At 38.2% G+C, this 21,673-nt stretch overlaps 1 protein-coding gene across 27 annotated transcripts in view; it reads left to right on the forward strand.

The window, feature by feature from the left end:
* Positions 1-21,673, forward strand: part of EIF4G3 (eukaryotic translation initiation factor 4 gamma 3) — a 330,809-nt gene that overhangs the window by 288,510 nt on the left and 20,626 nt on the right. For all 27 annotated transcript variants that reach the window (XM_049106169.1, XM_049106142.1, XM_049106171.1 and 24 more), the window contains 7 exons: positions 392-486; positions 3,020-3,113; positions 4,415-4,532; positions 7,416-7,636; positions 9,354-9,463; positions 14,604-14,776; positions 20,542-20,667. In XM_049106169.1, coding sequence (XP_048962126.1) covers positions 392-486; positions 3,020-3,113; positions 4,415-4,532; positions 7,416-7,636; positions 9,354-9,463; positions 14,604-14,776; positions 20,542-20,667 — 937 coding nt within the window. The remainder of the gene's footprint in view (positions 1-391; positions 487-3,019; positions 3,114-4,414; positions 4,533-7,415; positions 7,637-9,353; positions 9,464-14,603; positions 14,777-20,541; positions 20,668-21,673) is intronic.

A 21,673-nucleotide genomic window follows, 5' to 3' on the forward strand; every position in this document is an offset into this window, starting at 1 on the left:
GTTTTGATTTGTATTTCCCTGATGGCAAGTGATGCAGAGCATTTTCTCATGTGCTTGTTGGCCATGTCCATGTCTTCCTCTGAGAGATTTCTGTTCATGTCTTTTGCCCATTTCATGATTGGATTGTTTGTTTCTTTGGTGTTGAGTTTAATAAGTTCTTTATAGATCTTGGAAACTAGCCCTTTATCTGATACGTCATTTGCAAATATCTTCTCCCATTCTGTAGATTGTCTTTTAGTTTTGTTGACTGTATCTTTTGCTGTGCAAAAGCTTCTTAACTTGATGAAGTCCCAATAGTTCATTTTTGCTTTTGTTTCTCTACTGCTTACTTTTTGACTGCCAAACTGATTTGAGGTATATGATAGAGTGGCTTGCTCTATTCTCCCTGCAGGTGTCCAGAGAGTGGATGAAGGTGGATGGAACACTGTACAAGGTGCCAAGAATAGTCGGGTACTAGACCCCTCAAAATTCCTTAAAATTACTAAGGTGAGTATGACATTTAAAACACAACTTAAAACAGCTTGATAATGTAACTCTCAAAATTATTTCTTGCTCACATAAAATAGCCATATGGCAGATTTTATAGAGGAGTGGTTTTTTTTTAGTGCAGATGCTTTTCTGCACGTCAGTATTTTTTTTTTAAGATTTTATTCATTTATTCATGAGAATGCACAGAGAGGAGAGAGAGAGAGAGGCAGAGACACAGGCAGAGGGAGAAGCAGGCTTCATGCAGGGAGCCTGACGTGGGACTTGATCCAGGGTCTCCAGGATCACACCCTGGGCTGCAGGCGGCGCTAAACCGCTGAGCCACCGGGGCTGCCCTGCACGTCAGTATTGATCCCTGTTTTCTTATATAATTGTCCTGGTGTTAATCCTTTTCATTTTTTAAAGGACTTACTAAGGGGGAAGTGACTAGTTTAATTCTTAAAGTTATAAGATGCTTGCTATAAGAGAAATGATAATGAAGATGCTTCAGAAGTTATAAATTATAAGCTTTACACAATATAGCCTTAGCCTTAAGGAAAAAAAAAAAAAACCCAGCTACCTATTTAAGCCTAACTTGAAAGGAATCAATGGTTTGCCATTTCCAAGGCCTAAAAGAAAGCACAGAGGACCTACTACTAGAAATCATTCTGTGTTGAAGATTTAATACATTCTACCTTCCTCTCTCTTGAGAATCCATTGGCAGTAAGAGGAAAGAGGTTTCTCTTAGCAGACATTTTCAGCAGAAGTTGATCACTGTCCATCAGGTGAAGAACCTGGAGAACAGAGAAAGTGGCATTATCTTTTGTAAAAGTGGAAACCTCTACAGCCAATGGGTTTTACCAATCATTTGCAAGTCTAGTTTGATCCTTTGTAAAACAACTTTCCATGGTTCTGAAAATTGGTTGCCTGCCAGTAGGATACTAAAGTCAATCTAAAGCTACTGTGGAGGGATGCCTGGGTGGCTCAGCAGTTGAGTGTCTGCCTTTGGGTCATCGGACTTCCTGCATGTAGCCTGCTTCTCTCTCTGCCTATGTCTCTGCCTTTCTCTCTCTGTCCTCATGAATAAATAAATAAAATCTTGAGAAAAAATAAAGCTACTGTAGAAACATCAAATGAAAGAAGAGAACTGACAGAAAAAGAAAATTGGATGAAGATGGGCTATGTCATTTTTGTCTTTATTTCAAAGTATTGCTTCAGGATAGTACATTAAGTCTCTAGATCGCTCTTGATTTTAATTAACTAGGATCCTGTTCTCAAAGATTCTTGTCCATTCGCTGGTTATTGATGTCTCCGTGCAGAGATTCCATTGCTGAATACAGCAATGATTCCCATCCACTTCTGTTTCTAGCAAGAGACTATTTTAACCAAAATCTTAAGAGAATTCATACAACATCAACCCAACATCTTTGAAAATTACATCAGTACTTAATAATAATATTATCTGTGTTTTTAAATATTGTTTCAGTTCATGGATGCTATAAAAAACAATAGTGCTGGTAAAACTACAACATTATTAATATTTAGAAAGTTTGTTAATTTTTAATAAATTTTGTGTGTAGGTACTCTACTCAAATACCTTAGAAAAATACCCTAAAAATATTTCAAAACCATTTAAAAAATAGATTGTTAATTGGGAGAGATTTATGTGAAAGCATGTGGTGGAGCAAGGCAGCACTATTAGAATTTATGAACACTTATTACCAAGAGCTACATTTCAGCTTACTGTGGTTTGTGTTTTCTAGTTACTACATTATTATAATTCTGTTCACCTGTGGTGAAGTTTTGTTTGGGGATTAAACCTTAGAGAGGCATCTTCACTTCCTAATATTCTATGTTCACTTTTTTCTTATTCCCCTGTATTGAACACTTCCATTCCACTTTTCCATCTTTAGCCCTCACCCTGTTAAGCTTTACTGAAATACAAAATCTTTGTCCTGTCTGACCTATTTTCTGACAGTAATGTGAAGAGATTAAGGGATTAATTTTGTAACATACAAGATTTATTCACTGGCATTACTAAACAGGAGAAATTACCAAAAACTGCTTATATTTAGTTAAATGCTACACCATCTTAGGGGACCTGAATGCATTCTCCAGACAAGTGGTTCCAAACTGTTTTGTGGATGCTGGATTCCAACAAAGTAGTGCAGGTACCACCAGAATCCCATGTGAATGTGAATAGCTCCATTTTATGTTTCTTAAATTATTCCAAGCACTCTTTTGTTGCTAAAGTTAGTTTTTACTACACCAAAGGGAAAAAGAAGATAAAACATTCTAGGAGCTCCTGGGGGATGTCAGTCAATTGAGCAACAGATTCTTGATTTTAGCTCAGGTCAAGATCTCAGGGTCATGAGATGGCGTTGGGCTCTTTGCTCAGTGAGGAGTCTGCTTGAGATTCTCTCCTTCTCCCTCTACCCCTCTCTACCACTCTTGTATGCACTCTCTGTCTCTTTCTAAAATAAATAAATTTTTATGAAAAAGGAAAATAAACCATTCTAGAATTTTCCTATAATTGGTTTGTGGTCACTTACAGCCCACAATTGATGAGAAAATTCAGCTGGTACCTAAAGCACAACTGGGCAGTTGGGGAAAGGGCAGCAGTGGTGGAGCAAAGGCAAGTGAGACTGGTAAGTATGAAGTGTCCCTTCTTGGGTACTTGGATGTGGTCTATCACTATTCATTTAATAATGAGTTTAGGGAAAGATGTATAGTCAAAGCATGTGCAAACTTACTGGTGTCCCTCACTATGGTATTTTAAATATTTATAATTTTTGTTGTTCAGTTAGGCTGTTTAAGACTTTAATCTCTTATGCTCCTTTGTTAAAGTTGATGTTCACAAATTCCATAATAAGAGAAATTACTGAAAACCCAAGTGAAAAAGAAAACACTTTGCTAAGAAAAAGAATTGTAAAGGGGAGTTGTAAAAGAGAGTGAAATATTTTTCAAAATCTTTATCAAAAGTCAGATTTTGAGAGATTTGACCTTAGGACTCAAATGTTTAGACCATTACAAACACATCTTTTTAAAGCTAAGAAAGTCCACTGGAAAGTAAAAAACTTCAATGTTAAGCTCCTTTCCATATTTCCCTTCTATTAAGTAATTTTGACCTTTGATTCTTTAAAAAACTTGTGTTATGCACTTAAGCCCACATGCACAATGATACTTAATATAAATACATAGGATTTATATTAGTTAACTTCTGTAAGTGAAATATTTTGTTTTGTTTTTGCTTGCCTCCCTCCTTCCCTAAGACTCCTACCCCCCATCACTACCTAACATAAGTAATTGTTTTTAGAGCAGGAAATGGTTGTAATCTACAAAGATTTCTAAGTTTGGGGATTTTTTTTACAGACAAATTCCTTATTTTATTATTATTTAAATTTAATTAACATATAGTGTGTTTTCAGTTTCAGAGGTAGAGTTTAGTGATTTATCAGCTGCATATAACCCCCAGTGCTCCTCAAGTATGCTCCTTAATGCCCATCACCCAATTACCCCATCCCTCAGACAGACAAATTCCTTCTAACATTATACTTCTTAGAGTATGGTCTGTGAACCAGGAGATTGACATCACCTTGTTAGGATTGTTAGAAATACATAGTCTCCACAAGCCACCTTCTTCCCTAGGGAGGCAGATGAATTAGAAGCTGCATTTTAAGGGCACCTGGGTGACCTAGTTGGTTAAGCGTCTGCCTTGGCTCAGGTTGTGATCCCTGGAATCCTGGGATGGAGCCCTGCATCCAGCTCCTTGCACAGCCGGGAGTCTACTGCTCTATCTCCCTCTGTTCCTCCCACCCCTCATGCTGTCACTTGCTGTTTCTCTCCATCTCTCAAATAAATAAAATCTTTAAAAAGAAAAAAAAGAGAGGCAGCTGCATTTTAGTCATGTGATTTGTATTTTTTTTTTCTCAATTCTCAACACCTATAGATGCCTTACGGTCAAGTGCTTCCAGTTTAAACAGATTCTCTGCTTTGCAACCTCCAGCACCTTCAGGGTCTACATCATCTACGCCTTTAGAGTTTGATTCCCGACGGACCTTAACCAGGTGAGACGCCCACTCTTATATTAACACAGGACCGACCTACCTGTTGATGTCTGTTCTCTATCATTCTCTCTCTCTCTCTTTCATACACACACACACACACACACACACACACACACACACACACAATGATGATCATCTCTATGATGTGGATAGCTTTTATCCCTAAGATTGATTTTCTTTTTCTTTTCCTCCTTTGATCTTCACATTCTGTGCTTTCTAAGATAAGAATATAATTGGGTGAGGTAGAAAGGTTTGGGATAGGGTAGAAAGGAAGAGCAAGTTACCTGGCAAGTTTCTTTTTTTTTTTTTTTTTTTTTTTTTTTTTTTTTTTTAAAGATTTTTAATTTATTTATTCATGAGAGAGAGAGAGAGAGAGAGGCAGAGACACAGGCAGAGGGAGAAGCAGGCTCCATGCACCGGGAGCCTGACGTGGGATTCGATCCCGGGTCTCCAGGATCGCGCCCTGGGCCAAAGGCAGGCGCCAAACCGCTGCGCCACCCAGGGATCCCACCTGGCAAGTTTCTAATGGTTTGTTCCTTAACAAACCAGACCTACCCAAACACCCTGGGAGGCTGGTGGAGGGCTCTCTAAAGTAATGCCTCAGGATGCTCTAGATTAACCTAACACTGTGAAGCACATGGATTTATTTTTTTTAAGACTTTATTTATTTATTCATGAGAGACATAGAAAGAGGCCGAGACACAGGCAAAGGGAGAAACAGGCTCCATGCAGGGAGCCCAATGTGGGACTCGATCCCTGGTCTCCAGGATCACACCCCGGGCTGAAGGAGGTGCTAAACCGCTGGGCCACCAGGGCTGCCCTGTGAAGCACATGAATTAAAGGGCATGACAGCCTACCCATGTTCTTTTGTCACACTCTTCAAGTTATATTTGATGCTCTCTTTTGTTTCTCACTATTCTCTGTGTTGTACTGTCTACTTTCATTTTTATAGGATTGATACAGTGAAGTGCTCCGTTGGTTGGTTTACAGAAAATGGATAAAGAACTGTAGAATAATGACAGAAAACAACATTTTTAAAAAGATTTTACTTAAGTAATCTCTGCACCCAGCATAGGGCTCAAACTCATGACCCTGAGTTACACAATCTACCAAGTAAGCCAGCCAGACACCCCTCAAAATTTTTGATACATTGCTTTTAGAGCTAAAGTTGCTTTAAGCTCTCAAATTTTTCTCTTATATTATTGTAATCAGTTTGGCCAGGTAGACTTTCTAAACTATGTTACTTTACCTTTGGCTTCTGCAACAAAATATACTTAGCACAATTCCGCTTTTAATGATGGCTCAGATTGTCATTAAGCATCTTTTGTGCTATTGAGGTATTTGTGGCTCTTTGCCCTGCCATAAATTTCCCCTGATGGCTATGCTCTTTGCGTACTTGTGTATGTTCTTTCAGAGGTTAGATCATTATTGTGCCTCTAGTCATTTTCTTTTTTCTCTTTTAATTTGCTTCTCCTGATCTGCTATGGGCCAAGGAACTATTTGCCCAGGTGATAAGAATTGTCCAAAAAAAGAGTAGGGGGACACCTGGGTGGCTCAGGGATTGAGCCTCTGCCTTTGGCCCTTTGGATCCCAGGGTCCCAGGATCAACCCCCATCGGGCTTCCTGCGTGGAGCCTGCTTCTCCCTCTGCTTATGTCTCTGCCTCTCTCTCTCTTTCTCTCTGTATCTCTCATGAAGAAATAAATAAAATAATTAAAAAAAAAAAAAAAGAGTAGGGAGGGCAGCCCTGGTGTCGCAGCAGTTTAGCACCACCTTCAGCCCAGAGCGTGATCCTGGAGACCCGGGATCGAGTCCCACGACAGGCTCCCTGCATGGAGGCTGCTTCTCCCTCTACCTGTGTTTCTGCCTCTCTCTCTCTCTGTGTGTCTCTATGAATAAATAAATAATTTTTAAAAAAATCTTAAAAAAAAACAAAAAAAGTAGTAAGATAGGAAGATACTCTCTTAAATAAAATGTATGACTTTGTCCATTCAAGACTACATCTGGGGCACCTGGGTGACCTAGTCAGTTAAGGGTCCAGTTCTTGGTTTCAGCTCAGTTTCAGCTCAGGTCATGATCTCAGGGTTGTAGGATTAAACCCCAGTGGGGCTCAGCTTGGAACTCTCTCCCTCTTCCTCTGTCCCTCACCCCTGCACTCTGTCACTCTTTCTCTTTCTAAAATAAATAAATGGGGGATCCCTGGGTGGCTCAGCGGTTTAGCGCCTGCCTTTGGCCCAGGGCGGGATCCTGGAGTCCCGGGATCGAGTCCCACGTCAGGCTCCCAGCATGGAGCCTGCTTCTCCCTCCTCCTGTGTCTCTGCCTCTCTCTCTCTCTCTCTCTCTCTCTCTATGTCTATCATAAATAAATAAATAAATCTTTAAACAAAATAAAATAAAATAAATAAATAAATGAATCTTTTTTTAAAAAAACTATTTCTACTACTTGGTTCTCAAAGCATTTTACTTATATTTGAAGTTTCTGAATAAATTCAGAAATTGTAAGAAATTGTAATTTGTAAGATAGTGATACCATGTTTGGTATTCTGTCTCTCACCTTTTTAGCTCATACATTCATCACTGTCTTCTTTATTCTTAAAAAATTTTTTAAACTAAAATAAAGAGTTGTCATTGGCATTTTAACATTTTAAGTAGTATCCCTTTTAACATTTTTGAAAAACGTAAAAGCATGTTTAACGTTCTCTTGGAAGCACTGATTTTACTTATGTAAATACAATTTGAAGTAGAATTGTTGCCTCACACCTTTGAAGTTATGTGTAAAAAATTATCCTGCATACATTTAGAAAGTCTTAGTATTATTTTATAATTTGAATATATAGGGGATTGGGGTGGTCTTTCTTCTGAAAAGTATGTTTTGTCTTTTAAGTCGTGGAAGCATGGGCAGAGAGAAGAATGACAAGCCCCTTCCATCTCCAGCAGCTCGTCCCAATACTTTCATGAGGGGCGGCAGCAGCAAAGACCTGTTGGACAATCAGTCTCAAGAAGAGCAACGCAGAGAGATGCTGGAGACCGTGAAACAGCTTACTGGAGGCATGGACATGGAAAGGAACAGTGCTGAGACTGACCGAAACAGGGCTCGAGAGTCAGGTGAGAGACTTGATACATACCGATAGGAGATTTGGGCCTTAAATGTGGAATGGAAAATGCAGAGGAGACCTTGTTACTACATAGATTTCAGAATGTTTGTGATAATAACACACAGGTATCTTAAAAGGTAAAAGACAGCCATGTAATTTTGTAACATCACTTTCATTTCCCAGGTTACCCTTTGTTCAACAATTTATAAAGTTTCCTCTTTCTATATTAAATGCGATGGTGATGGGTGCCTCTTGCTGTATAGTAAGCAATCTGAATTTCTTACAAGTTCTTGACATAATCCCTCACTGTGCATTAGAGTGCATGTGCTTTGTAGCGCCCTCAAATATACGGAAATTCTGACATTATTGAGCCACTGCAAGGCAAACCAAAGAGATAATATCAGATCATCTTTTGTTAACTTGATCTTGGTAACATCTGTGGTTTTTGTATATGTTTAGCGTGTATATGATTAGAGGACCAACTCAGATAATGCTCTAAAAATTACTGTCATGAATGTAACCTATCTGTTTCATCTGTTAAGTGCGGAGAGTAAGTATACCTCCCCTGTAGAATTATCATGAAGATTAATTGAAAGTTAAAACAGGTAAATACTTAGAACATTATCTGATAAATACAGATTGTTCAAAAGGTACTAGATGCCATGATGATGATGACGACGACAATAAAAATAGTTTACATTTTCTGCATCCTTATAATCTTTATTCTGGTTGTTTATAATATTTTTATAGTTTTCAAATTTGTTTCAGTATTTAAATTATGTTTCCTAACTATAGTCTTTAAATGGATTCAGAGACAAATTGAAATGTCTTCTCCCAGCTGTAGACTTCATATCATTTAGCTTTAGGGACATGTGTCTTATCTATGGTAGGTATTTGGGGAACATAACATGACAGACTTGAAAATATCTTATGTGTAGTGAATAATGTAGTGCAGCTGCCCTGTGCATGTTTATTGTCTGGTTCATTCGTTTATTCACCACATGCACACTGACTACCTAGTGACTTGCAGGCACTGGATCTCCACTCTCAGCCTTCAGTCTGCTGGGTCAGGAAGACTTACATAATTCCACAAAAGATACTGTATACAAGTATGAGCTGAGAAAAGTGCTATGAAGCTGAGAAGAGCAGAGTTCTAAGAGTTCTTAACAAAGGAACTATCTAGAATTGACGCAGAAGGATATCAGGGAAAGCTTCACTCACGTTAATGTTTAATGGACTAGTAAGAGTTAAAATAGGTTTACAGGGAAGGATGGGTATGGAGCAGAGAGAAAGAGCATCCCAGTGAGGAGGAGCACCATGAGCAGAATGGTTGGTAATAAGTAGGTAAAAACATGGCATGTTCAAGCAGCTGTCAAAGGCCAATGTGTTTGGAGCTCTGTGCGTGATTGTGCAAGCTTCACGTGCACTTCATTGGGGCAGAGGAGAAGAATCAAAATACAGAAAGGAACAAAAAGGCTTTAATTATAAAAGTTTACCATATCTCTGTATTCTCTTAGTTGTAGAATATGAAATTACTTGGTATATATCTATGCCACAATAAAATTTCTCTTTTCTGATTATAGGTGCCTTGCCTTATCAAATTTGCATCTATTTTAATGCTTTTGTGGGAAAAATCAATGTAACACATAAATATCGTCAACCATAATCTCACCATTTTAATGATAATTTTTGTCATTTTTATTTTCACGTTTTTTTAACTTTACTAGTAGTGAAACCAGAAATTCCAGCAACATCAACCCCTGCATTGTCAGAATTGGAGATGGAGAGGAAGTCCAAATCTATCATTGATGAATTTCTACACATTAATGATTTTAAGGTAAATGAAATTTCATAAAGAAAGAAAGGAAGGAAGAAAGAAAGAAAGAAAGAAAAGAAAAGAAAGAAAGCAACAACAGTCAAAACCCCATAAGAGACATACTAACTTGACTCTGGTCTAAGTCACTTGTCACTAAGACTTAAGAGTTAGTAATCCAAGTCCCACACAGTTTAATTTGAACAACTCTGATGCACTCTTGGAAACTACTCTCTTTTAAATTGATAAAAGAGTTCCCAAGATCAAATGGCAAGAAGGGAGCGTGGCCACCAGTCCATCCCCACAGTGGGATAACCACATTGACTTTGATACTCATGAAGAAAAACCAACACATTATCATTATTAGGCATTGTGTCTATATATTGTTGCCTCTCATGACCTTCATAGTCATTTTGTCATCATTCTTTTATTAACTTTGAAGTATGGCTGACATGAGTTTTTATTTCTTAAGTAGAAAACTGAGGCACAAAGGAGTAAGCACTGTGTCAGGTTCAGACAGCCTAAGTGAAACATTCAAGACCCAGCTTTGAATCTGCCTTCCTTTACTCCTAGCCTTCTCTTTGATCCTCATTTTAAGATGGTAGTAAATAAGATAAGACATAATGCCCGACTTCATGAGCCCTATACTCTAGTGGCAGAGACAGATCATAAAGACTTAACAGGGGATCCCGGGTGGCTCAGCAGTTTACACCTGCCTTCCGTCCAGGGTGTGATCCTGGAGTCCCGGAATTGAGTCCCACATCAGGCTTCCTGCATGGAGCCTGCTTTTCTCTCTGCCTGTGTCTCTGCCTCTCTCTCTGTGTGTGTCTCTAATGAATAAATAAATAAAATCTAAAAAAAAAAAAAAACCTAAACAGATACCTATTTAAATTGTAGTTATAGGGACACCTGGGTGACTCAGTGGTTGAGCGTCTCCCTTTGGCTCAGGACGTGATCCCAGAGTCCTGGAATCGAGTCCTACATCAGGCTTCCTGCATGGAGCCTGCTTCTCCCTCTTTCTGTGTCTCTGCCTCTGTGTGTGTGTGTGTGTGTGTGTGTGTGTGTGTGTGTGTGTGTCTCATGAATAAACAAATAAAATCTTTTTAAAAAAATAAATTGTAGTTATAGTAAATACCAAAAGACCTATAGGTTCTTAGGAAGATCATATAATAAGATGTAGTTGAGGGATCTGGAGTCAACAAAAGCTTATCTGTTAAATAAATAAAATTAGTTTTCCCAAAAAAAAAAAAAAAAAAGAAAAGAGAATTAGTTTTCCAGGGGCCTGGCTGTCTCAGTCAGTAGAGCATGTGACTCATGGTCTCAGGGTTTGCAGGTTCAAGCCCCGTGTTCGATATAGAGATTACTTAAAATTAAATGTTTAAAAAAATAATAAAAATTAGGCTTCTAGCTTCAGAGCATTAACTATATCTTATGACTTTTAGCATATTAGTATGATATTCTAACAGCTTACAGAACACATCCTATAAAAGATGTTTTTTCTAGCATCTTAGTAGGTGCTATTATTATTTAAAAATTGGGGTACCTGAGTGACTCAGTCGGTTAAGTGTCCGACTTGATTTCAGCTCAGGTCATGGTTTCAGGGTCCTGGGATGGATTATCACATCATACTCCCTGCTCAGCAGGGAATCTGCTTGAGTATTCTCTTTCTCCTTTCCTTCTACCCCTCCCCAAGTTTGCATTGTGTGTTTGTATGTCAAATAAATAAATCTTTAAAAGACAATAATAGGGATCCCTGGGTGGCGCAGCGGTTTAGTGCCTGCCTTTGGCCCAGGGCGCGATCCTGGAGACCCGGGATCGAATCCCACGTCGGGCTCCCAGTGCATGGAGCCTGCTTCTCCCTCTGCCTGTGTCTCTGCCTCTCTCTCTCTCTCACTCTCTCTCTCTCTGTGACTATAATAAATAAATAAAAATTTTAAAAAAATAAAAATAAAAATAAAAAAGACAATAATAATACAAATTAATATTTATTGAGCCTTTGTTTTGTGTTTGGCAGTGTGCCAAGTCCTTTTCCTATGTGCATTCCTCAGGATAACCCTGTATTAGGAGGTCAAGACTGAGAGATTGTGGGACACCTAGGTCGCTCAGCAGTTAAGCTCCTGCCTTTGGCCCAGGGTGTGATCCTGGAGTCCCGAGAGCGAGTCTCGCATCGGGCTCCTTGGATGGAGCCTGCTTCTCTCTCTGACTGTGTCTCTGCCTGTCTCTCTCTCTCTCTCTGTCTCATGAATAAATAAATAAAATCCTAAAAAAAAGAAAGAAAAAAGGAAGGAAGGAAGGAAGGAAGGAAAAAAAGAAAGAAAAAAAGAAAGAAAGAGAAAGAAAGAAAGAAAGAAAGAAAGAAAGAAAGAAAGAAAGAAAGAAGAAAGAAAAGAAAAGAAAGAAAGAAAGAAAGAAAGAAAAAGAAAGAAAGAAAGAAAGAAGAAAGAAAGAAAGAAAGAAAGAAAGAAAGAAAGAAAGAAAGAAAAAGAAAGAAAGAAAGAAAAAGAAATTGTAACACTCCTAAACTCACATAGTAGTAAGTAGTAAGTAGCAGAGCCAGGATTCAAACCCGCATTTGTCTGACTCCACACCCTGTGTTTTTTAGCCTCTGTGATATATAGTTAACTGAAAAACTAAAATGTGCCAGCCACATTCTAGGGAAGACTGCCTGGATATTCTGTAGTGTATATAGTGAACAATATAGTCTACTTCTGTAGGTCATTTGTGGAGCTTACCATCTAATGGGAGATACAGAGCTGCCTAAATTTAGGTAATAAGTAAACAACAAATACAAAAAGAAAAGTAATGTTTCAGTTCAGAGAATTAAAACAAGGTGATATGATAGCTAGTGATTGGACAGTCACAGAGACTATAGGAGGTGTCAGTCAGCTGAGTACTGAAAGAAATGAGAACCAAACCATGAGAAAATCAGGGAAAGGGCACAATTATGAACTACTGTGACATTAAAGGTACCATGATTTAGGGGGCACCTGGCTGATTCAGTTGGTAGAACATGTGACTCCTGGTCTCAGAATTGTAAGTTTGAGCCCCATGTTAAGTATAGAGAAATGACTAAAAATAAATTTTTTTTTTTTAATTTTTATTTATTTATGATAGTCACAAAGAGAGAGAGAGGCAGAGACACAGGCAGAGGGAGAAGCAGGCTCCATGCACCGGGAGCCTGATGTGGGATTTGATCCTGGGTCTCCAGGATCGCGCCCTGGGCCAAAGGCAGGCGCCAAACCGCTGCGCCACCCAGGGATCCCTAAAAATAAAATTTTTTTAAAAGAAGTACATTGATATATTTAGTTGACCCTGTACACAGATTCAGTAAATAAATTTCCATGGGAAGATATTTAATCACTTCATGGAGCACCTAGCTAGCTCTGTTGGAAGAGCATGAGACCCTTGATGTCAGATTGGCTGTAGAGATTACTTAAAAATAAAAATCTTAAAAAAAAAAAAATGAAGACAATCAATTCAGGTTAAATACTAAAGATATGTGCATTCATTTCCATGGTCTCCTGAAAAGCATTATTATGATGTTGGGCTTTAAAATGAGGTAAAAACTCACAAGGATGAAGAACATAGGGAATAGACAGCAGCAACATTCTGGAAACTAGAAATTAGAAGGATGAGTAGCCATTTATTTAGCAGGCTAGGAATGTGTATAAGGTGTAGATGGGGCTGAGAAAAGAAGGTTTGATGGGTTAGAAGTGTATTAAGACAGTTTTACATGACAATTGGGCCAACTGTTTCCAAAAATGTGAATGTCGTAAAAAGATAAAAACAAAAGAAAGGACTGATCTAGATTAAAAGAGTCTAAAGAGACATCATGCATCCTGACATGTGATGTCAGGTTTTTAGTTGTATCCTGGAACAAGAAAAAGCTATAATGGACATTTGGGGACAATGTGGAAATTTTGAATATATACTATATATCAGTATACTTTTAAAAGATTTATTTATTTAGTTTATAGAGAGCAAGCAAGCTTGAGTGGGAGGAGGGGCAGAAGGAGAGAGTCTCATGCAGACTCCCTGCTAAGTGTGGAGCCGGATGCTGGGCTCAATCTCACAACCCACGAGATCCTGACCGGAGTTGAAATCACCAGTTGGACACTTAACTGACTGAGCCACGCAGCCCCCCGTATCAGATAGTATTTTTATTGACTTTGTATTGATACTAAATTTCTTACATATATGTAAAGAAAACAGTTGATGAATCTCAGTTGAAGTTATAGATGTGTACATTGTACTATTCAATTACTCTGTAGTTTAAAAGTTTTTTAGATAAAAAGTAGATGTGGGGGAGGTATGAAATAAAATAGCAGAGGATAAATAGAGCAACAGTGAGAAATCTAGGTGTGCCCTCCTCCTTCCTCAGCCAGGAGGCTGCCCTTCTCACATGCATTTTCCCCCTCAGAAGAGCTACTCTCTTCAGAGGTTCAACCAAAGGATTTTGGATTCAGACAAAGTTGAGATAGCTGAGGGCAGAGAGGCACACTGCTGTATTGGTGATTCAGCAACCCTGGCTGTCAGGCTTCAAAGATATGGACCTAGCCAGATCACCCCATGGTAAGGACCATTTCACAAGCCCCACAGTCCAAGAACTTCCTAAAAGGTGTTTAGTACTTAAGCTAACCATATTAACTTCCCTATGAAGGAATACCTTCTTTATTGAATATTTTGCAAATATTAACATCCCCAAACAATATTATCTCAGTTGCCACTTTAAGTCGTTTGACTCATGATCGTGAATTTCTGTTTCATAATATACCATATTCATTTTTTTAAATGATCATAACATGGGTAAGCATTATGTAGAAAAATACATTTTTGACTCTGCTTCTTTGAGCGATCTGTAGTAAAATTGTTAACCTAAACACTTTACTCTTAGAACAATTTTCTATTCTTTTGTTTTAAAATATGACTAATATGGCCCAGATCAGCCTGCATTTTACCAAGCTCTATTAATGTCTAAAAATATATGAAAAAAAATTTATAACTAAAAATAAAAAAATTTTAAAAAATTAAAAAATATATGAAGACTGTCTTGTTTGTGGAGCTTTCTATTGACTGTCATATGTAAAAGATTTTAAACTTATTTTAACGCTCTTGTAATGGGATCCAGATTTTAGAGTAAGCTTTTCATTTGCTGTTTGAACAGGAAGCCATGCAGTGTGTGGAAGAGCTGAATGCCCAGGGCCTGCTACATGTGTTTGTGAGAATGGGAGTAGAGTCCACCCTGGAAAGGAGCCAGATCACCAGGGATCACATGGGCCAATTACTCTATCAGCTGGTGCAGTCAGAAAAACTCAGCAAACAGGACATTTTCAAAGGGTTAGTATCCTCCTCAAGAGTGGTAGTTACTCACTGCGCTCAAAAGTACATATATTTTTAAGTACTAATTTCCATAGAATAAAACTATGTCCAATATAATGTGTTGATGTGTAATATGTTGATAGTTTGTTGGTGGAGATTACAGCATTTGGTAGATTGTGCTAGGGAATGAAGGGTTATCTCTTGGTTTTCTAAATTTTATTGTTAGACCTGTATTATGGTGTAAATAAGGTAGCAGAGACCTCTTAACCTCGGAGAAACTCAGGCCCTCACCAGCCCATTTACATGTAAACCCTGTATGTTCTTTAAGGCAAAAGCTTTTTTTGTGTGAGGAAAATTTTGGAAAATTGACTTAAACCTTTTTAAAATAAGCCTTATCCTTTCAGTAAACCATGGTTATTTTGGCCAATGAATGCTCGTCTGTCCATTCTACCCCTATAGAAGCATGTATAACTCCAAATTGTTAATGATTTAGTCTGTTCCAGATTGGTTTCATTATGATTCTCGTTGCTGCCTGTTTTGATGAAGTCTGGCTGTCACTATTATATACTCATCAGATCAAGTTCTAATAAGTTTGTTATCATTACATGTGCATGGATTGGCTTCTTTGTGGTACAGCCCAGATTTTTACCCAGGCTTGGGTTCTGATGTTTAAGGTGAAATTAATGTTTAAGGCAAAAATTTCATATGGTAAAAAATGTTGTTTTAGGAGCCATGTTGTGCAAATGAAAAACATAGAAACACAGCACTGCCAGGTGCCCACTCTCAAATCAGGAACTAAGACCTCCTGAAGGCTGAACACCAGATTCACATGTCACATTTCATCTTCAGGGGATATGTTCATTGGGTAGAATAGCATTAAAAATTCTGCACTATTTTTCTCTTTGTGTCTTTTTGGCCGGGCTCGTAGTATATTCTTGTAAATTAAATGCACATGTGATGAAATGCAACGGTATGTCTTTCAGATATGGTTAATTCCTTAGAATAAGGTAAGGATTAAATGCCAAAGTTGAATGTATTTAGGAATATTTACTCATTTGATTTTATGAAGAATGATGATGGTCTCTTCAAGGTCCTAGAAAATATATACTTACCCCTAGGATTATTAATCTATCTTTCAGCAATAGTATAAATCGGGATGAATACACTGAGTGTGACTGGATTAAGGCCATCTACCTTAATAAGTAGTTACCTTAGTATGAAACTATGGCTAAAGTTTCTGTGATTGTTGCCCTTTAAGACCTAGATGGTTTCCCAGTTTAAAAAGAAAAAATTGATTCACTTCAATAACCAGCTAGTGTAAATAGAGCAAATGAGTATCCACATCCTCACAAATATATTGAGTTCTTTTCCTAGCCAACTTGAAATTATAGTTTCGAGCCCCTGCAAACTACAGTTGAGGTCACAATTATATTAATTTATAAATGCTTCTTTCTTATCTATTAAGATATAGTCAGTCACCAGATAATTTTAGAATTGAGAATGCTGAATAACTGTTTACCCTTTCTCTCTTTCTTCAAACTATACTATTAAGTTTATTTATATCTAGAAAGACCCCAGGAGGTACGATCTTGCTTCATTGCTTCATTGAACTTGTGAGGTGCTAACTTGATTTCTAGGCTTTCATATGTTGGCATTTCCCTTTGAGGGGGATTCCTTGAGAAAAAAGTGTCATATTCAGACATCATCTCTATAATTTCATTGGTGGTGGTGGTGGTGCTGGTGGTGTTGCTTGTGTTGATGCTGTTTCTAGCAATACACAACCACCACCTTTTATTTATACTGAAAATGAAATTAACACTTCTGTGTCTCAGTAGCTACTTCATCTTCCTCTGTCCTTACTTCCTTTTTTTTTTTTAAAGATTTTATTTACTTATTCATGAGAGACAGAGAGAGACAGAGACACAGGCAGAGGGAGAAGCAGGCTCCCTGTGGGGAGCTCGATGCAGGACTTGATCCCAGGACGCCAGGATCATGCCCTGGGCAGAAGGCAGATGCTCAACTGCTGAGCCACCCAGGCGTCCCTTTCCCTACTTCCTTAAGGGGCATCTAGGTGGCTCAGCGGTTGGGTGTCTGCCTTTAGCTCAGGGCGTGATCCCAGGGTCCTAGGATCGAGTCCTGCATCGGGCTCCCCACAAGGAGCCTGCTTCTCCCTCTGCCTGCATCTCTGCCTCTCTCTCCATGTCTCTCATGAATAAAATAAATAAAATCTTAAAAAAAAGGGGGGGGGGGGAGTGTGATAAACAGATGAAAAACCAGGATGGTAAAAATTGGAGTTGTCAGTAGACATACAGTATGTACCCTGTGTGTTTCATTTTAGGAAATATTTGTTGGAGAGAAATCTTTTTTTTTGTTTGTTTGTTTGTTTGTTTGTTTGTTTGTTTGTTTTTTGTTGGAGAGAAATCTTATCTCCTCCTCAACTACTCTAGGGAACTTTTCCTGCCACTTATGGCAGTTCTACCCTGCTATTCAGAGTTTACACAGACATTCAGAGTAAGTTTCAGATGCAAATTGTGGAGGTGCCAATTTAAAAAAAAATTATAGGGGATCCGTGGGTGGTTCAACAGTTTGGCGCCCGCCTTCGGCCCAGGGCGTGATCCTGGAGTCCGGGAATCAAGTCCCGCGTCGGGCTCCCGGCATGAAACCTGCTTCTCCTTCTGCCTGTGTCTCTCTCTCTCTCTCTCTCTCTCTCTGTGACTATCCTAAATAAAAAAATAATAATAATAATAACTTTTTTGTAGTGATCCTTTAAATATGATACTGGAGTATAAGAAGCTTTCATCTTCATTTATTTCTTCCTTTTACCTGTAAGATTCTCTTTAAACCAGTCATAATGATACTTGACCAATCTGATTTTTAGATGTCTTCACTGTGTCTCTCTCTCATTTATCTATATCATGATATGCTTTTTAATTATCACAATGAAATTGTAGGAGATGCTGCTAATAACCATTTCCAATTATGGAAGATTATTTTTTGCCTTTTCAGCAGATTTCTGAACTAAAAAAATTTTTAACTTTTAACCATGTACCCTTTTATTTAAATTTTAGATAGGAACTCAGTTTATAAAGTAAAGAAAAGTAGAGCCTTCTTGGTTGAGAAGGAGGGAGGGATACCTAAAGTCCCACCTGTGGATTTCACCATTAGAGTAGTCCATAATGGTCACTCTGTAAGGAGAAGCAAGAGTACGGTATAGCTGTTTTGTTCATTCAGCCAGCAGAAAATGTGTATTATGCAATGCATTATTACAGACTATGTAATAATCCAAAGCTTTTGTACACCATTGGTTTTTTTTAAAAAAAAATGTACAAAAAGATTTAGGAACTGTAAGTCTGAAAAGAAATAAGCCGCTTACAAGCTTATTCTACGGAAACCCTATGCTCAGCCAAATACGTTTTTTTTTTTATCAGCAGTATGGATTTGACCAATGATTGTGTTCTACAGACTGTCCCATGATGAACTGACTAATTAAGAAATAGAAAACCAAAGGGGTACCTAGGTGGCTCAGATTGTTAAGCGTCTGCCTTCAGTTCAGGTCATAATCGCCAGGTCCTGGGACCAGCTCAGTTGGGAGTCTCTTTCTCCCCCTCCCTCTTCCTCTCCCCTTGCTTGTGCTCTTTCTGTCTCTCTCTCTCCCTCAAGTGAATAAATTAAAAATCTTAAGGAAAAAGGGGGGGAACACCTGGGTGACTCAGTGGTTGAGCATCTGCCTCTGCCTTAGGCTCAGGGAGTGATCCCAGGGTCCTGGGATTGAGTCCTGCATCAGGCTCCCTGAAAGGAGCCTGCTTCTCCCTCTGCCTATTGTCTCTGCCTCTCTCTGTGTGTCTCATGAATAAATAAACAAAATCTTTAAAAACTTTTTTAAAAAAGAAAAGAAATAGAAAACCAAGGCAAGAATATGGGTATCTTCTAGTTGTAATATGAGATGAAAATCATAAATCAACTGCTGAGAGACCCGGACAGCTACAATTGTCTCATGGGCTCATTAAACAGCTTAATCTATGCCACTAAGTCATGGAACATGAATTGACTTTATAGGATGATTAGCCCAGAAATCATGGAGTCCAGCCAGATTATATCCCATCAGTGGCACATTAACTGAGCTTAAAGTGTGCACATAATGAGAAAATAGTCAAGTTATCTGTTGTACAGCAAGTAGGTGTCAAATCATTATGAGCTGTGAGGTCAAAAAGTTGACATTAAGGATTCATGAAGCCCAGAGATAAGTAATGTCACAGAGCTACAAACTATTTTGAAATGGTACCTTCAGAAAGGTAACCCTGCCTTGTAGCAGTATCTCTTTTTATGTGCAAAAATTTTAATGACGTGTAAACTTCTATAGTAGGTACGCTAAGTGACGTACTCTAGCTAAAAACTGAACTACAGTGAAAAGCCTGTTATTTTCTGTATGCAGAGATCTGGAAGGCTGTGAAGACAAATATACCTGCCTGTGCCCCTTCACTCACTCATCCCTTCCTTTATGATTACATGTATGTCCTTGTGTACGTCCCCTTTACTTAAATTTACTTTTTTTTTGTCCTTTTTAATATGCTGTATATGGGACTAATTAACAAAGTGTTGAATTATATTTTTATACTTCTAAATGAATAGCTGTGATTTTTCACCCTAAGTAAGATTGTACTGATATTCTGTATTTGACTTGCCCAAGTTTCATATTTAAATCCCATTTATTTAATTTCACGTTGAAAAAATTTTCGGGAATCCCTGGGTGGCGCAGCAGTTTAGCGCCTGCCTTTGGCCCAGGGCGCGATCCTGGAGACCCGGGATCGAATCCCGCGTCGGGCTCCCAGTGCATGGAGCCTGCTTCTCCCTCTGCCTGTGTCTCTGCCTCTCTCTCTCTCTCTCTCTCTCTCTCTCTCTCTGTGTGTGTGACTATCATAAATAAATAATTTAAAAAAGAAAGAAAAATAGAAAAAATTTTCGTAACATGAAAGCCTGAAACCACTAGCTTTTTTGAAAAGATACAATAGTTTTAATATATCATGATGTTATTAGTAATGTTATCAGACTTTTTTATATCCAACTGGTTTCTTTCCCTATTGTAAACTCCTCGAGGACTAGGGTTTTTGTCTTTTCTTCTCTTAGGGTCTGGTCTATTTTACACCAGATGTCCTGACTGACCCAGGGAATGTGATACTCAGCTGTGGTGAACTCATTAGATAGTGTAGGATTAGATTGTATATCTCTTCCCTCGGAACTTAACATTGACTCCCTTGTTTTCATACTGAAATCTTCCATGTGTCACCTTCATAGAGAGGTATCTTAAAACCACCCTCTAGGTTGGGACATCCTGGTACCATAGTTCACATTCTTCAGATATTAGCCCTTTCTGCAGGCATGCTTTTGTTTCTGCTGTTCTTTCTCCTCCACGAATATAAGCTCTTTAGAAGAGGAATTCATTTATTTATTAGTTACTTTATTTATTTTTTATTTTTTTTATTTATGATAGGCACACAGTGAGAGAGAGAGAGAGGCAGAGACATAGGCAGAGGGAGAAGCAGGCTCCATGCACCGGGAGCCCGACGTGGGATTCGATCCCAGGTCTCCAGGGTCGCGCCCTGGGCCAAAGGCAGGCGCCAAACTGCTGTACCACCCAGGGATCCCTTATTAGTTACTTTATGCCTGGCATAGTACCTAATACAGTGGGTGCTTTAATAGGTATTTGCTGACTGATTTTTGGTCTCTTTATTTAATCTTAACTTTTGAATTACATTTCTATGAATTTTTGTCTTGTTCTTTTTCAGTTTTTCAGAAACGTTGGAATTGGCAGATGACATGGCTATTGATATTCCCCATATTTGGTTGTATCTTGCTGAACTGGTAACCCCCATGTTAAAAGAAGGCGGAATCTCCATGAGAGAACTTATCATGTAAGTTGTACTTGTTTTTTGTTTTTGTTTTTTTGTATGTGTATATCAAGCTAAACTGATGCCAAACTTTACCAGTTGACTCAAGTGCACCGCTGTTCCCTTAGTGCTTTTGGAGGCTCTTGGATACAGCCTGTGACTCTTAAAGACTTCTAAATTCAGGAGATTAAGAAGTATAAACTGCCAGTTAAAAAGTTAAATAAGTCGTGGGCATAAAAAGTATGGCATAGGGAATATAGCCAATATTATTATAACTTTGTATGGTGACAGATGGTAATTACACTTCATTGTGGTAAGCATTTTATTTTATATATACATATATATATGTATATATATATACAAATATATATATATATTTGTCAAATCACTATGTTGTACAACTGAAACTAATACAACTATAGTTTTTTAAAGACATTTCAGTATAAAAATGTTATATTACACTGTATCTACAGTGGAGAAGTCATGGGGATATGATAAACCTGTGGTTCATTGAGATGAGCAGTGTTTATAGATAGGCCTCCAGAATCACTTAGTTGAAAAGCTATTGCTCCTGGAAACTTAATGTTAATCTGACTTTTATGTCTGTCCTTGCTCAAATGCTGTAAGGAGTTATTTCTACTTAATAGCTTGTCAGACTGACACCTGCATAGTACCTGCTCTGCTTGTAATCGAAAGAACTGCATCTTAGGTATTCCTAGATATGCACAGAAGTGGGAAATTATTGCTGCGTTGTACAGACTTAATTTTTCCTAAACTCTTTTTTACAACATTACTATTTCCCCAAAAACTGTTCATGTAGTCAAACTCCATATCTGTGTGTCCCTTTTGTTGGAGGTTCACAGCACATTAAAGATTATGAGAATTCTGTAGTAAAATAAAACAATAAAAACTAACTGTGGGTGCCTGGCTGGCTCAGTCAGTAGAGTATGCGATTCTTCATCTCGTGATTGTGAGTTCAAGCCCCACATTGGGCAAAGAGCATACTTAAAAAAATAAAACATAATTTTTT

The sequence above is a fragment of the Canis lupus genome, chromosome 2 (assembly GCF_003254725.2).
Source record: "Canis lupus dingo isolate Sandy chromosome 2, ASM325472v2, whole genome shotgun sequence".
Taxonomy (NCBI): domain Eukaryota; kingdom Metazoa; phylum Chordata; class Mammalia; order Carnivora; family Canidae; genus Canis; species Canis lupus.